This window comes from Gossypium hirsutum, chromosome D05 (genome assembly GCF_007990345.1).
Source record: "Gossypium hirsutum isolate 1008001.06 chromosome D05, Gossypium_hirsutum_v2.1, whole genome shotgun sequence".
Classification (NCBI taxonomy): domain Eukaryota; kingdom Viridiplantae; phylum Streptophyta; class Magnoliopsida; order Malvales; family Malvaceae; genus Gossypium; species Gossypium hirsutum.
In genome coordinates this window covers 25,464,381-25,478,279 of record NC_053441.1, presented here as the reverse complement: position 1 = coordinate 25,478,279, position 13,899 = coordinate 25,464,381, and the positions used below count along the sequence as shown (strand labels likewise).

Sequence of the window (13,899 nt, the reverse complement as noted above, 5' to 3'; positions counted from 1 at the left end):
TATAATAACTTTAAAATATTTTTTTATAATTAATAAAAATTAAACGTGTGAGATTAAAATTATGTCTATAAAAAGATAATATTAATATATTGGTAATCAAATCTAAAAATGTATAAAGTTATTTATTTATTCTTAATTTATATATCAAAACTAAAAATAAAATAAATATATTTATAATTAAAATTAAATATTATTTTTTTATAAATGTTAATTGTATCTAATCAAATAATTTTGATCCAACTCAAATATTGACTTGACAAATAGTAGTCTCATATCTATTTGAGAAATTAATATAAAAAAATTGATTAATTAATAATTAATAATTTGTATTATCTATGTTTCTCATATTTTTTGAATTGGTAAAATCAGTAATATAATATAAGATTAATTATAATTATACTTATTTTATTAAAAATATTTTCATTATCTATTAAATAGTTATTATCATTTAATTAGGCTTTAGATCTATATTAAAATATACTTATTATTTTAAATTAATTATCACTTAATTAGTGTTACAATTATATATCAATTAAAACAAATATTTAGCACTGTAAATATATGCATTAGTAAAACATTTTCATTCAAAATAACAAATAAAAGATTACGGGAAAAATCACATTTTAGCATTATTTAATAGGTTTTGTTTCCATCATCTTATTTGATTTTAATTATATTTACACAACTGTGAATGTTGTTTATCATTGTCTTATGAAATATTATATCAAAAACAATGAAATATTAAAATAATGATTCTTTGTAAGTGAAATTTTAGATTTATATTTGAATGACAAGTTATTTTATCTAATTAATTAATATTTTACTATCGGTTGCTTCCTACTTTTTATTTTCATTACTTTTAAAATGTTATTTTATCCTTTTAATTAATTTTCAAAATTAACATACTTTTATTATAAATTTAACCATTTCTCGTTTAAATAGTAAATATATATTTTTAAAATACTTATAAAAATATATTATTTAAAAAATTAAATATGTAAAATAATTTGCAATAAACATGAAATGGGAACTAGTTAAAAAAAAGGACTAAATGAAATAATCAAAATGAATTCAATTATATATATATCGGTTGACGATTATATAACCCCGTAATATTTTTCTACCAACAAAAATACAAGTAAACTACTCTCAAGTTCACTAAACTATTAGTAAGTTTATATTTTGATTATTTAACTTTAAAAAGTTATAAAATGGCTACCAAACAATCCAAAAGTTTTCATTTAAGTCATTGAACTATTAAAGTTGTTGTTGTATGACATTCTCTCTTTACATTGCCTGCATCAATCAAAAGCTCTTCTTCCTATTTTATTCTACAGTTCAATTTTTTTCATAAAACAATTTTGAACGTCATAAATTTACGAACCAAAATCCAAATAACTTTCTTCTCCGATCTCCAATATTGATTGTCAGATCGACTTGGATCTAAAGTATGTTATTTTACTCGTCAATGGGTACTAATCCACCATAATCATTACTTGAAGCTTGTTAGTCGGGCTTTAAAAAAAACTTAACAATTGAGTGACTTCAATAAAAACTTTTGAATAGTTCAATGGCTTAAATGTAAACATTCAAATCGTTCAATGACTATTTTATAACCTTTTAAACTAGAGTGACTAAAACATAAACTTATTAATAATTTAATAATTTTAATGTAGTTTACCCAAAAATTAAGGTAGTTTACCCAAAAATTAAGGTAGTAAAAGGCCATGGTAACCCAAATTTTGTTCATTGATTTTCAAAATTGACATATCATGGGTGGGATTTAATAAAACTAATAAATTATTACAATATCAAAATTGACTTGTCACACCTATTTGTATGGGTTAATACGTAATTTGTCTTCAGAATTTATCTAAAAGTATTTAGTTAGTACTTAATTTTTTTATCTAGTTGGTTCTTGAATTTGCATTGTCACCTAAGTTGGTATTTTCACACTAACATTGTTAGTTTATGGTGACACGATATTAATGTCAATCCAGTGAGGACACATGACAATCTCTTAGTACAACCCATGATAGATATAATTAAAAAAAATATGAATTAATAAATATCAAGAATGAACATGGATAAATGTTTGTCCATCACGTGTTATATTGAAAGGGTGTCATTTATCATTATCAGATTGGCTATCAATACCACATCAGTACAAACTAATAATGTTAGTGTAAAAGTACAAACCTGAGTGATAAAATGTAAGTTCAAGTACGAACTAGATAAATAAAAATTTAAAAATCAACTAAATACTTTTAAATAAATTTCAGGAGGTATTAGCCGTATTTGTAAATAATGATATGAAAATGACTTATCACACAAATAAAGTGCGTAAAATTTAAACCCCGGTCCCCACTTGTTGAAGACCCTAGTTTTCCATAAATGATTGTGTAAATTAAATCAAGTAGGTGAAATTCTGGGGACCATGTTATTTATACTTGAACTGGTCTGCTTCAAAACCGACAAACTACTATATATTCACGAAGAATCTTTACTGTATTACTACCATTGAGGTCTCTCAAACTCCAAAATTTATAGTGCATTTGGATGGCTTTCCAATGAAGGAAAATTGGTCGACCTTTAACTCAGCTCAAGAAATTGCTGTCTCGATCGATGTCACTCAAGTGTGCTGTTGAGATATCATCCACAATCATGGCCAATCCATCACTATTTCAGACTTGGGTTTGGCCCTTGGAATCCACCCTCCAAACTCCATTGTCTCCACCGCCTCATGCGCATCCCACTTAGCTGAATAAAAAACTCACCAAGAAAAGGCTTATGCCCTCGCCCCTCTTTCTCATCGATAATCACTGAAGTTCAACTCACAATGTTTTAGGGTGAGTTTGGATGGACGATTGGGTGTGGTGCGGTGCGTTTAGTTTACTTTTTGTCTCACGCTACAGTATCGCTACAGTATCTAATTTCACCGCCACAGTTGTTTTTACACTAACTGCAAGTAAACGCACCGTTCATCCAAACTCAACCTTATTCTATTTAAGTGCGAATTCAAAAAAAAATTTAGTGAGGTTAAATTTGAATTATAAAATTTATAATGTTATCATATATTAATTTATAATTTCATTACTTTCTAAAGATATTTATTAATTTTTTTATTTTTGAAAAAACTAAAGTACAATTTAATTATATATTAATTTATAATTTAAACATCTCTTAAAGAAGGGTCAAAATCTCCTACCTACCCCTTTTAAATTCACTCATGTCTATCCTACTCAAACCACCCTACGGCATTCAGTGCAGCTCAAGAGGAGATGTTGTGAGATTATGTAGGTCATGACCCAAGGGCTAATTTAATGATGCGCTAGTGATGGTCTTCTGGCGGGGAACATGGTGCTTAGTAACTGCAAAAGAGTTCTCGAGAGGTTGATGTAGAGTAGGTTTAGATGGGCGATTAGGTGTGGTGCGGTGCGTTTAGTTTACTTTTTGTCTCACGCTACAATATCGCTACAGTATCTAATCTCACCGCCACCGCTGTTTTTACACTAACCACAGGTAAACGCATCGCCTATCCAAACTCACCCGTACTTGGGGGGTCTATGCATTAGATGAAATTTGGGTTAAAATTATGATGTGGAATTTTTATTGATAATTTTCTTACTAGTCCAAATAATTTAATTACAGTTAAAATACTAATCTCATGGGAATTATTGTAAAGTTAAAACATGTTCCAAGTTCCTATACTTTTTTGTATACTTGAATTTTAATAACATCTCTACTTATATTTTCGGGGGTTTAGTCCTTTTACTCTTTAGATTTAAAAATTTAAGTCCAATTACTGACATCGTTAAAATTCTTTTGTTAAATTCGACCGTTTTAAAATAAGAAAATACTCACTTAATGGTCATGTAACAAAAAGAATGATATTGTAATGAGTTTGAATTTAACAAAAGAATTTTGACAATGTCAACAACTGGACTTGGATTTTTAAATCTGAAAAGTAAAAAAACTAAATTCCTAAAAATATAAGTAAAAGGATTAAATTCCAAATGTATAGAAAGTAGAGTGGCTTGGAGCATATTTTAACGTTATTGCAATGCTTAAGTGAAATCAAGGGTGAATCTAAAGGGGAGGTAGAGTCTTGGCCTCCAAAAAATTGAAAAATTGTAATTTAATCCCTACAAATGATTAAATTATAAAATAATATATGATAAAATTATACTTTGACCTCTCAAAAATGAAAAATAAGTCTAATTAGTCTCTTCAAAAACAATAAAATAATAAAATTAATACATAATAAAATTATATTTTAATCTCTCATAATTTTATAATTGAATTTCCCCTCTAAAAGAATTTCTCATTCCCCCATGATGGAAATATTCTTGTTTGTTTTAGAAATTCACACCACTAAGCTTGTCATTTGTTGACCTAAAACAGCTGTTAACTAACAAGTTAAGCGCTACCAAAAATGATCGGGGAAGTTGACACTTCTCCAAATACCGTGAAGAAGAAAATAAAAACAGGGGACACAAAGATTGATTAGCCCATTTTGAGACAGACCCTGCCCATGGACGCAAACACCAGCATCATTTTTTTTTAATCTTTCTTTCATCTTTCATCTCTTTTTACCCATTCTTAAATTGTTTAGGTTCTTGAATTGCTCCTAATTGAATTAATTTTCACTTTCAGATTCATATTTGGCCTCATCTTTTCGGAAAATAAGATCCCATTTTGATCATTTCAAAATTCATCAAACATTGGCCAAAATTTTATTTCCTCGTGTTTTGATTTTCTTCTTTTCAATTATGTTTTCTTTTTCATTCTAATAGTTTGTTTGTTCAATTTTTAGATTCGGTTCTAAACATTTTAACAACTTGAAATCGATCCATCTGTTGTCCTCTATAATTATAATTTACTACTTAAAAATAATATTTATCTTTGACCAAATGTAAATATATATACTTGATTACAATTACTAAACACTAAGGGGGCGTTTGGATCGCCGAATCTTAGATAATGTTCTGCAATAAGATTATGGGAGGAATGTGAGATTACCTGGTTTATTTCATTTGGTTGGAATGTAAAATACAAGTATTTAATTGACGAAATGTAATATTACTTAGAAGTACATTTTATTCAATTGCCCTTCTTATAGATTTTTTTAATAAGTTTAATTCTTTTAAATTTTTTAGTCTCAATTTCCATAAGTTATGATAAATTATTAGAATTCTTACTCTTTGCCAAAATTTTTATATTAATAAGTAAATATATTATTTTGAAATAAATTTATAAATCATAATTATAATAGTTCATGAAAAATGATTACAACATCAATCACAATTAATATATTAATAAATGAAATACAATGGTTATAATTATAATGGATGATATCAACTAGTTCATTATGAAGAAAAAAAAATAGTTATTCGTTTTTTATTAGTCTTAAACTTTATTAAACAAAGAAGCCTAAATTGATAGAATAATAAAAACTAGGGGTGAGCATTCGATCGAATCGAATCGAAAATTTTCGAGTTAATCGAGTTTTTGAATCTCATCTTATCATCCTAACTTTATTTGAAGTTTTCTCGAATCAAGTCGAGTGAGATAGAATTCGAAAAGAATCAAATCGAATATATTTGTTCGATTTAAATTTTAAAAAATAATTTTGGGTCATTGTAACCACTGTCACCTATCGTAATAAAATTTGCCCACCTTAATCAAAATTTTTATTAACTTTCATCACCTCATAATTTATTTATTAATTTTTTATATACTAGTTAGCTTCTTTGCTTGCTTAGTTGTTTCAATTATCTTCAGATTCTTGTCACTATGTATTTTGGAATTAAAAAATATATTAAATGTAAAAATATGATTTTTTAATAAAAGTTATTTTAAAAATAAAATGTGAAATTGATACAAATATAAAATTTTAACAAGAATATTTTATGACATAATTAATAATTCAATTTTAATATAAATATTCAATATGACTAAACAATTCAATAATATAAATAATATAAAATGTGAAATTTAATTTAATAATATAAATAGTAGATATAAATAAAATTATTACTATTTATGTTTAGTGATTTTTTTGGATAATTTTGATTTTTTATTTGAGAGTAAAGAATGAGAAGTAAAAGTTTAGGGGGGGAAATAAAAAGTTTTGGGGAATAAAAGTTTGAGGGAAAGTAAATAAGGGGAGTAAAATTTTGGAGGGAAAATATTTAAAAGCAAAAATTAGAGGGGGGAGGGTTTGTGGTAGATGAGAGGTGGGATGGGAATGGAATAAAAGTTTTAGGGGAAAAGTGGGAGGGAGTAAAAATTTTGGGGGAAAATAAAAGGTTTTGAGGGGTTTTGGGAGTAAAATTGTGAGAAAAAGTAAATGGGAGAGTAAAATTTTGGTGGGAAATGGATTTTGGGTAGATTAGGGGGTTGGGAGAGGAGGGGAGTAAAAGTTTTGGGGGGAAAGTGGGAAGGAGTAAAAGTTTTAAGGGAAAAGTAAAAAGATTTGGGAGTTTGGGGTAAAAATGTAAAATATTATAGTTTGATATTTGAATTATTCGAGTTATTTGAATTCGAAAACTCAACTCGATTCGAACTCGAAATTTGAAAAAAAAATTCGAGTTGATTCGAATAACTCGATTCGTTTAACTCGAAATTTGAATTTTTTTTGATTTTTTCGAGTCGAATCGAGTTTTGTTCACCCTTAATAAAAACAAAAGGTAAGTTGCTAATATAAGATTTCTTAAGAAATGAGTCATAATGAGTTACAACTTATATTACAAGATGACCGGAATGTTGAAATATAAATACATTAATTTTATTTCGAAATGTAATATTATATGCCATAATATAATGTTGCATTAAGGGAACCAAATGCCTCCTAAAGATGTTCATGGATCTAATCGGGTCTAGAATCAATTAAACCAATTTTCAAACCCTAAAAAATCGATTTCACTTCTCAAAGTATAATAAAAATAATTTGTATTTAAATTTGATTATAAAAATATTTATAAATTTGAATTATTGAATAATAAATCACTTCGGCCAGAGATTGAAAATACAGAACCTAAACATGGTTGATGTTTTTACTACTTGATAATTATTGATGATTAACGTGTCACTATATTATTTTAAATATAATTTATCATCTTAACTACATCAAAATTCCATCCAATCACTTTAACTGCAACAAATAATGAATGCTAGGAGACAATGCCTTAAAAGCAATTGGTAGAAATGTTCTAAATTGTTGCTTATACAATTAGATCCCTATTTGAAGCATTTAAAATGTTCAATTAGGTCCATGCCTCTAATTAATTAATTTAATTTGTTACTCAATTTAGACTAAAATAATTATTTTTGAGCAAAACTAAAATAAGTTATATTTCCTCAATTTTAGTCTCTCTTTTATACTTAAATTTAAGATTTAATTTTTATGCTTTCATTTCTAATATAATTTGGTCTCTATATTTTTTTATAATGTTATTGATTAGTTCAAATAGTTAATATCATTAACTTTTTGAGTAAAATGTGTTAATTTGAAAGCGTATTTTTTAATCCGAAAAATAGAAGGTTAAATTCTTAAAAGAATAAATAGATAAACTAAATTTTGTAAAAGTATTGACTTGATTTTTAGGTAAGCAAAAGCAAGAAAATCCCCTTTTTTTTTTAAAAAAAGACGCCAATTACTTGAAGAATTAACCGTGGCTGGCATAAGATTACTTACAAATTGACATGTTGAAACTTTTCTTCATACGAGCTTAAGTTAATAATCAATTTTTTTTATTGAAGTTGCAGTTACATGAAAGAGGGCATGAGAATTAGCGTTGACATAATTTTTTAATAAATGAAAAACATACAAAAATTACGTTAAAAAAGATGGATAAAAGAATTGAAAATAAAGGAAAAAAAAGAGTATAAAAGAAAAAATTAAATTGCTCAAAATAGAAAAATATAAGGATCAATTGTATAATTTAACCTAAAATATTTTATTGAATTAATGATTTAACATACCACCACGTTAGCTTACCGTTATATGGTCAACGACAATTAATGGCTCAATGACTAAAATGTTACAAAAGTGACTATTTTGATGGTTTACCTAAAAATAAAATATCAAATTACAATTTCAAAAAGAAGGATTAAATATCAAATTTCAATATAGTGGATATACTAAAACCAGAATTAGACCAAACGTAAACGACTGAAAAGCACTGCTCCAGTTCTCTCAGTATCGAAAAGAAAACTAAACAAAATTCACCAAAGATTATATGTTTTTCGCTTTAATTGGTGATACTTTTGCAGCTGCTACAAATAATGTTCAAAGCCAAAATATTTGTTTCCTCAATAAGAAACCTACTTTCACACCCCCAATTTGAGCATCAACAATGGAGGGGCATAGTGAAAGTGAGGTTGAAATGGGTTAAGAATCGTAGCCTTGACCACGTGATTGACACCGACACCGATCTCAAAGCGGCTTGCCTCTTGAAGGATGCTATTAAACGCTCGCCCACCGGTTTTCTCACTGCCAAGTCTTTCGCCGATTGGCAAAAGCTCCTCGGCCTCACTGTCCCCGTTCTTCGCTTCTTGCGTAGGTATTTTTGGCCTCGTATCCTCCATTTTTGAAATGCCCTTTTTAGCTGGTTTTGCAACGATGAATAGTTTTTTTCATTTCTTTTTTAAAAAGCTTCATTTTAATTGCCATTTTTGTTGTTTACTATTTGCATTGTAATGTAAAAGTTGTTATACATGATACAATCATGATTTATATTATATGAAAAATTGATTAAATTTATATTAAAATCACCCTTTTTGTTACAAAGAAATTTGTGCTTTTAGTTTTGGTTAGCCAATATATTTGTATTTTTCTTTTCAATGGCAGAATCACAAAGCAATACCCTATATGTAGGTTTTGGCATTAGTGAATCCTTTTTGGTGGGTAATTTGCTGTGTTGTTATTTCTCGTGATACCCGGACACTTCATTTTCTTAAAATATTTGTATTCGACGCCATATTTCCGATCATAGCTCCTTCAAAATACATTGAAAAACTTAAAAGAATTTGAACATACTCGTCTAAGACATATATTTATCTGTATTTAGCACTCACCTCAAGCCTGATTAACATAACTTGGTAGACATTGCCAAAAGAGTGGTTTTCCTTGTTTAGTAAAGTGATATTAACTTGAGTTGAATATGTAGAATAGTAGTTGGAAATTGCAAATTGGTTTTTCCGACTCTGTGTTAAGTGTTCTACTCTGTTTGATGCATTCCCACATTGCTGTGTTGTTATATCTTGTGTTACTGGACTCTTTTTACATTACAATGGCTATAAATTGTAGAGTATAATTGTTCAAACACATAAAACCTTTGAAAATTTTGAGCATTCTCATGTCAGGCATATATTCCCATATCTTGCACTAACCTCGAGCATGAGTAACATAAACCATTTGGCACTAACAAGAGACCTTGTTTAATAAACTGGTATTGACTATGAGTTGAATACGAAGTATAGCCGTTGGTGATTGCAAATTGGTTCTTCTGAATTTGTTTTAGGTACCCTACTCTCTTTGAAGAATTCCCACATGCGCGTTACGTGAATTTGCCTTGCTTTCGATTGACGGGCACTGCACTCTTGTTAGATTCGCAAGAGCAAAGCATACACCAAGCGCATGAGAATGATACCATAGAGAGGCTTTCAAAGGTGCTTATGATGATGAGAAGTAGGACTGCACCTCTTCAGTCCCTTCATTCCTTGAAATGGGATCTTGGTTTGCCAGATAACTTTGAGAAAGTGTTGATCCCGAAATACCCTGATCATTTCAGTTTTGTTAAGGCACCAACTGGTGTTTCAGCTTTGAGACTCAAACGATGGCGCGAGGAATTTGCTGTTTCAGCATTGGAAAAAAGTAATGAGGGTGAGGAGATGGGTGATGAGTACAGGCAATTTAAGAGGGGCCAAACCACATTAGCATTCCCGATGAATTTCCCAAGGGGTTATGGAGCACAAAAGAAGGTGAGAGCTTGGATGGAGGAGTTTCAGAAGCTTCCATACATATCTCCGTACGAAGATTCTCGGCATATTGATCCGAATAGTGAGCTTATGGAGAAAAGGGCTGTTGGTGTATTGCATGAGTTTTTGAGCTTGACAATTCATAAGAAGACCAAGAGGAACTACTTGAGAAGCTTGCGAGAGGAGCTGAACATCCCGCATAAGTTTACTCGATTGTTTACTAGATATCCTGGGATTTTCTACCTCTCGTTGAAGTGCAAAACGACAACTGTGGCTCTCAAGGAAGGATACAGACGGGGAAAACTAGTGAATCCACATCCTCTTGTTCGTCTAAGACATAAGTTCTATCACGTAATGAGGACGGGGCTTCTTTATCGTGGTAAAGGTGCGAATCTGATACCTCGAGAAGACATTTTGCTGAAAGACATGGAGAACAGAATGGAAGACAAAGAAGAAGAAGGTGGTGATTATGATGATGATGATGATGAAGACGAAGAATATGAAGAGATTGAAACAGGTGATGAATACGATGAGGAAACCTCTGATGTGGAAGATTAATTTCGTAAAGAGTAATATGATTACATGGTAGATTATATTGCGGCTACATTGAAAGAGTCATGTGATTGATGATTTCTTAACAGCTATGTTAAATTTATTTTTCTCAACCAAACAGTTGTTTATTTTAAACTGATGTATTAAGAGGTGTATAAGGATTATATGTTTTGACTCCTAGTTGTGTAACTGAAATTTGGCCACATCCTCCTATCATCACTACAGAGGAAAGAAGAAAAAAAAAAACTTGCTTGGATTGATATTTGTGGGCTTTAAGTTATAAATTAAACGTGCCTCCGCCTTTTGGACGATTTCTAGGGACGATTATACTGGTTAGAGTGATGGTGAACTACTTCAGATTTTTTCCTTTAGATAGGGTTTTCTTTGGATCTAGAGTGGCTGCATTTTATTGTATTTGTTTTTTTTTGTTCTCTTTGTGGTGGATGCACTTTAATTCGATGTAATGTAAGAGGTACATGTAGGGAAATGTTTTGCTGGCAGTTTTTATCATTAATTTCCACTTAAATGGAATTATACTCTGCGCTAGGTTGATGCTAGATATTTAAATTCATCGGAGTCTCTGCTTACCGTTACTTCTTTCTGTTCACAAAGATACATGTTAACTTTGTGCATAGTTGATTCTGCATTGCTAGCATAATCTTTTGAAATTGAAATCAACAACACTGAGATCGATAGCAATTTTAAGCAGTAAGCCATTTGTGTATTTCATTTGGATAAAACCACTTTTCTACTATTTCATCTATTGGTGGCTTGAGAAGTCCCTTACCATTCTCAGAGGAAATCATGAAAGCTGCCAGGTATGAAGTCTGCATCTTCTTTTACTTTTTCCCTCATCCTCACACTTACGCACAAATTTTGAAATTTTTGGTGTTATATTATTCATACCTTAGTCTTAATTCAAGCTCTAATATGAGCTTTTAACCAATTATTGTAGTAAATGTCAAGCGAAATCTTTAGTCATTCTTTTCTCTTGCCGGATCACTCAAGTTTATGGGTTTTATGTTAAATGCCTGCGAAAGTGAGTTTTTATTGCATAACCTTCATTTGAAAGGGTGTAGTAATAATAGCCTCAAATGTGCTAGCCTTACTAAATGTCTATTCATTATCTTTTTTGTCTTCATGATATTCTTAAACTGCGCTTATTTCCAGTTAAGAAAATAAATTGGTACTGTATTTGCTTTGATTGTAGTTGCTTCTTTCTCTTGCAAATCCGTGATAATACTTTTTACAATGCTTTGCTTACAGATATGGAAATGCTAATGTTTGGAAGATCTTTACCGACCTTTTTGACTATTTTCGATTAACTGCTTTGGTGGGTAGAACTAATATGAGGTGCAAACTGTTTTGATTTCAATTAATAGCAACATAAATTTTAGGAAAGAAAGAACTAAGGGCATGCATATTGGCCTTAGTCTCTTTGATGTTTGGCATTTATGTTTTAATTGTATTTCATTTGGTTTTGCAATTGAATGCTCTTATTGTGCTCCATATTTTTTATCTATATTATTTTAGCTTTGATCATATTCATTCTATCTGAATTTTAAGTTTTGAGAACTCATTTTGTCTTTTTGGTTGGGCAAGAAAAAGTTGGGATTTATAGGTTGCTACCTTTATCCGGTTTCATTTTGAAATCATTCTAATTAGGAACTAGAAGCCTCTTACTTTAAGAAATGACACCAAATTTTTTTGAAATGTCATGGAAGCAATTAGATGTTTCTTGTATTTAGCGGTTATTGTAAAGTCAAGATAAACGACTGTATTGCTCTATTGTTTTACTCCTGGCTAAAAAGATGTATTGCCTTGGCAACGTTCAAACTCGACTTTGTTCTAGGAAGGGAGATGATGGTAGTTAAAATGCTATTTGTGTTTCTGTTCACTGATGTAGTGTTTTTTTCTTCATCTTAGGTGTCTGCATGGTGGATTGTCCCTTCAATTGAAACCCTGGATAACATAAGAACTTTGACTGTGTTCAAGAGGTTCCTTACGAAGGTCCCATGTGTGATTTATTGTGGTCTGATCCAGATGATCGATGTGGTTGGGGCATCTCACCTCATGGTGCTGGCTATACTTTTGGTTTGTAACTAATGTTCGGAGTGACCATTCTTCAAGTTTTTTGTTGTTGTCTTGCCTTTTTTGTTTCAGTATTTTAATAACAAAAGTTTAAGTTCTTGTTTGTAGGATATATCTGAACAATTCAATCACACAAACAACTTAAAATTGATTGCTAGAGTTCATTAACTGGTTATGGATGGGTTTAACTGGGCACATGTAATCATTCATGATTCTTACAAGTTAAACTCTTATTATTTTTTGCTTATATGCTTGCTCGGGTTTATGAATTCCCAATTATTTCCTTGTAACAGGAACGAAAGGTGGTAATCATATTTAGTGCCCCTAATTATTGCTATCGTTGTGGGAACAAGGCTTTGATTTTGGAAGTCGATGATTGCAAGAGTCGCACATTCATCCAGGTCTTTCTTCCCCCATTTCCCTCTTTTTCCTTTTCCTATCATTGCACACAAATTAAGGTAAAAGAGCAATAGCTAACTTTTGAAATTGAATTCCCGGATGCCTCTTCCTTGTGTTTGTAAAACCATTAAGTTCATCTGGCTACAGTTTGAGCCAGCTCCAAGGAGAGGAGAACTCGATGTTACTTGTAGAATGCCCGATTATTTCCTCTGATGGAATTCTCTGATAATTGGTTCAAGATACTTCACTTTTCCTCCACTACTCCTTCCGGTTACACAGGTAGTTGCCAATCCTTTGCCAAACTATGTTGCATCTACTACCTGTCAATTTTTACGTTCCTTTTTCTTCAATGATGATGAGTACCGAAAGCATGTTTATTAGTCTAGCAAGATGGCCTCTAATGTTACACTTGAATGTTCTGTCTAAAAAATTGTATAGCTGATGAAAGACACACCATCATAATGTAGACTTTTGTGTTTGTTTTTGATTTTTTGTATTCCCTATCCTTTCGTTTTTATTCTTGTCAGCCTTTTGGGCTCCATACTGAAGATGGATTTTCTTTGTTACACGGACTTGGATGTATATGAGCATGTATCCAACAAATGTATGTTCATATTTTGTTTAATTTTTTTCCCCCATATGCTCGGAGCATCATTGGAAGGCCATATCGTCAAACTTATATGCAGAAATGAGTCGAGACATGTTGAACAGAAAAAAGAAGATGAAGAGTCAGAGCAACGTGGGTGTTTTACCTTTTAGGAGATATTTGTGAGATAATTTTTTCTTCTTTGGCTTTGGAAATGGCCTTGAAAAATGGTTGATTTCCTTTTATTAGTAAGACTTTTCTTTTTCGGTTCAATCACTTTGGGGGCG

At 30.4% G+C, this 13,899-nt stretch overlaps 1 protein-coding gene and 1 non-coding gene across 2 annotated transcripts; both read left to right on the top strand.

The window, feature by feature from the left end:
- The first annotated feature begins 8,165 nt into the window (after nucleotides 1-8,165).
- LOC107904936 (protein WHAT'S THIS FACTOR 9, mitochondrial) lies at nucleotides 8,166-10,793 on the top strand. The gene is made up of 2 exons (XM_016831479.2): nucleotides 8,166-8,567; nucleotides 9,528-10,793. The coding sequence occupies exons 1-2, from the start codon at nucleotides 8,290-8,292 to the stop codon at nucleotides 10,540-10,542; spliced, it is 1,293 nt and encodes a 430-aa protein (XP_016686968.1). The 5' UTR covers nucleotides 8,166-8,289; the 3' UTR covers nucleotides 10,543-10,793.
- Nucleotides 10,794-12,636: 1,843 nt separating this feature from the next.
- LOC107904937 (uncharacterized) lies at nucleotides 12,637-13,885 on the top strand. Its single transcript, XR_005914093.1, has 2 exons — nucleotides 12,637-12,825; nucleotides 12,921-13,885. It is a non-coding gene; the product is annotated as an uncharacterized protein (transcript).
- Nucleotides 13,886-13,899: the final 14 nt, after the last annotated feature.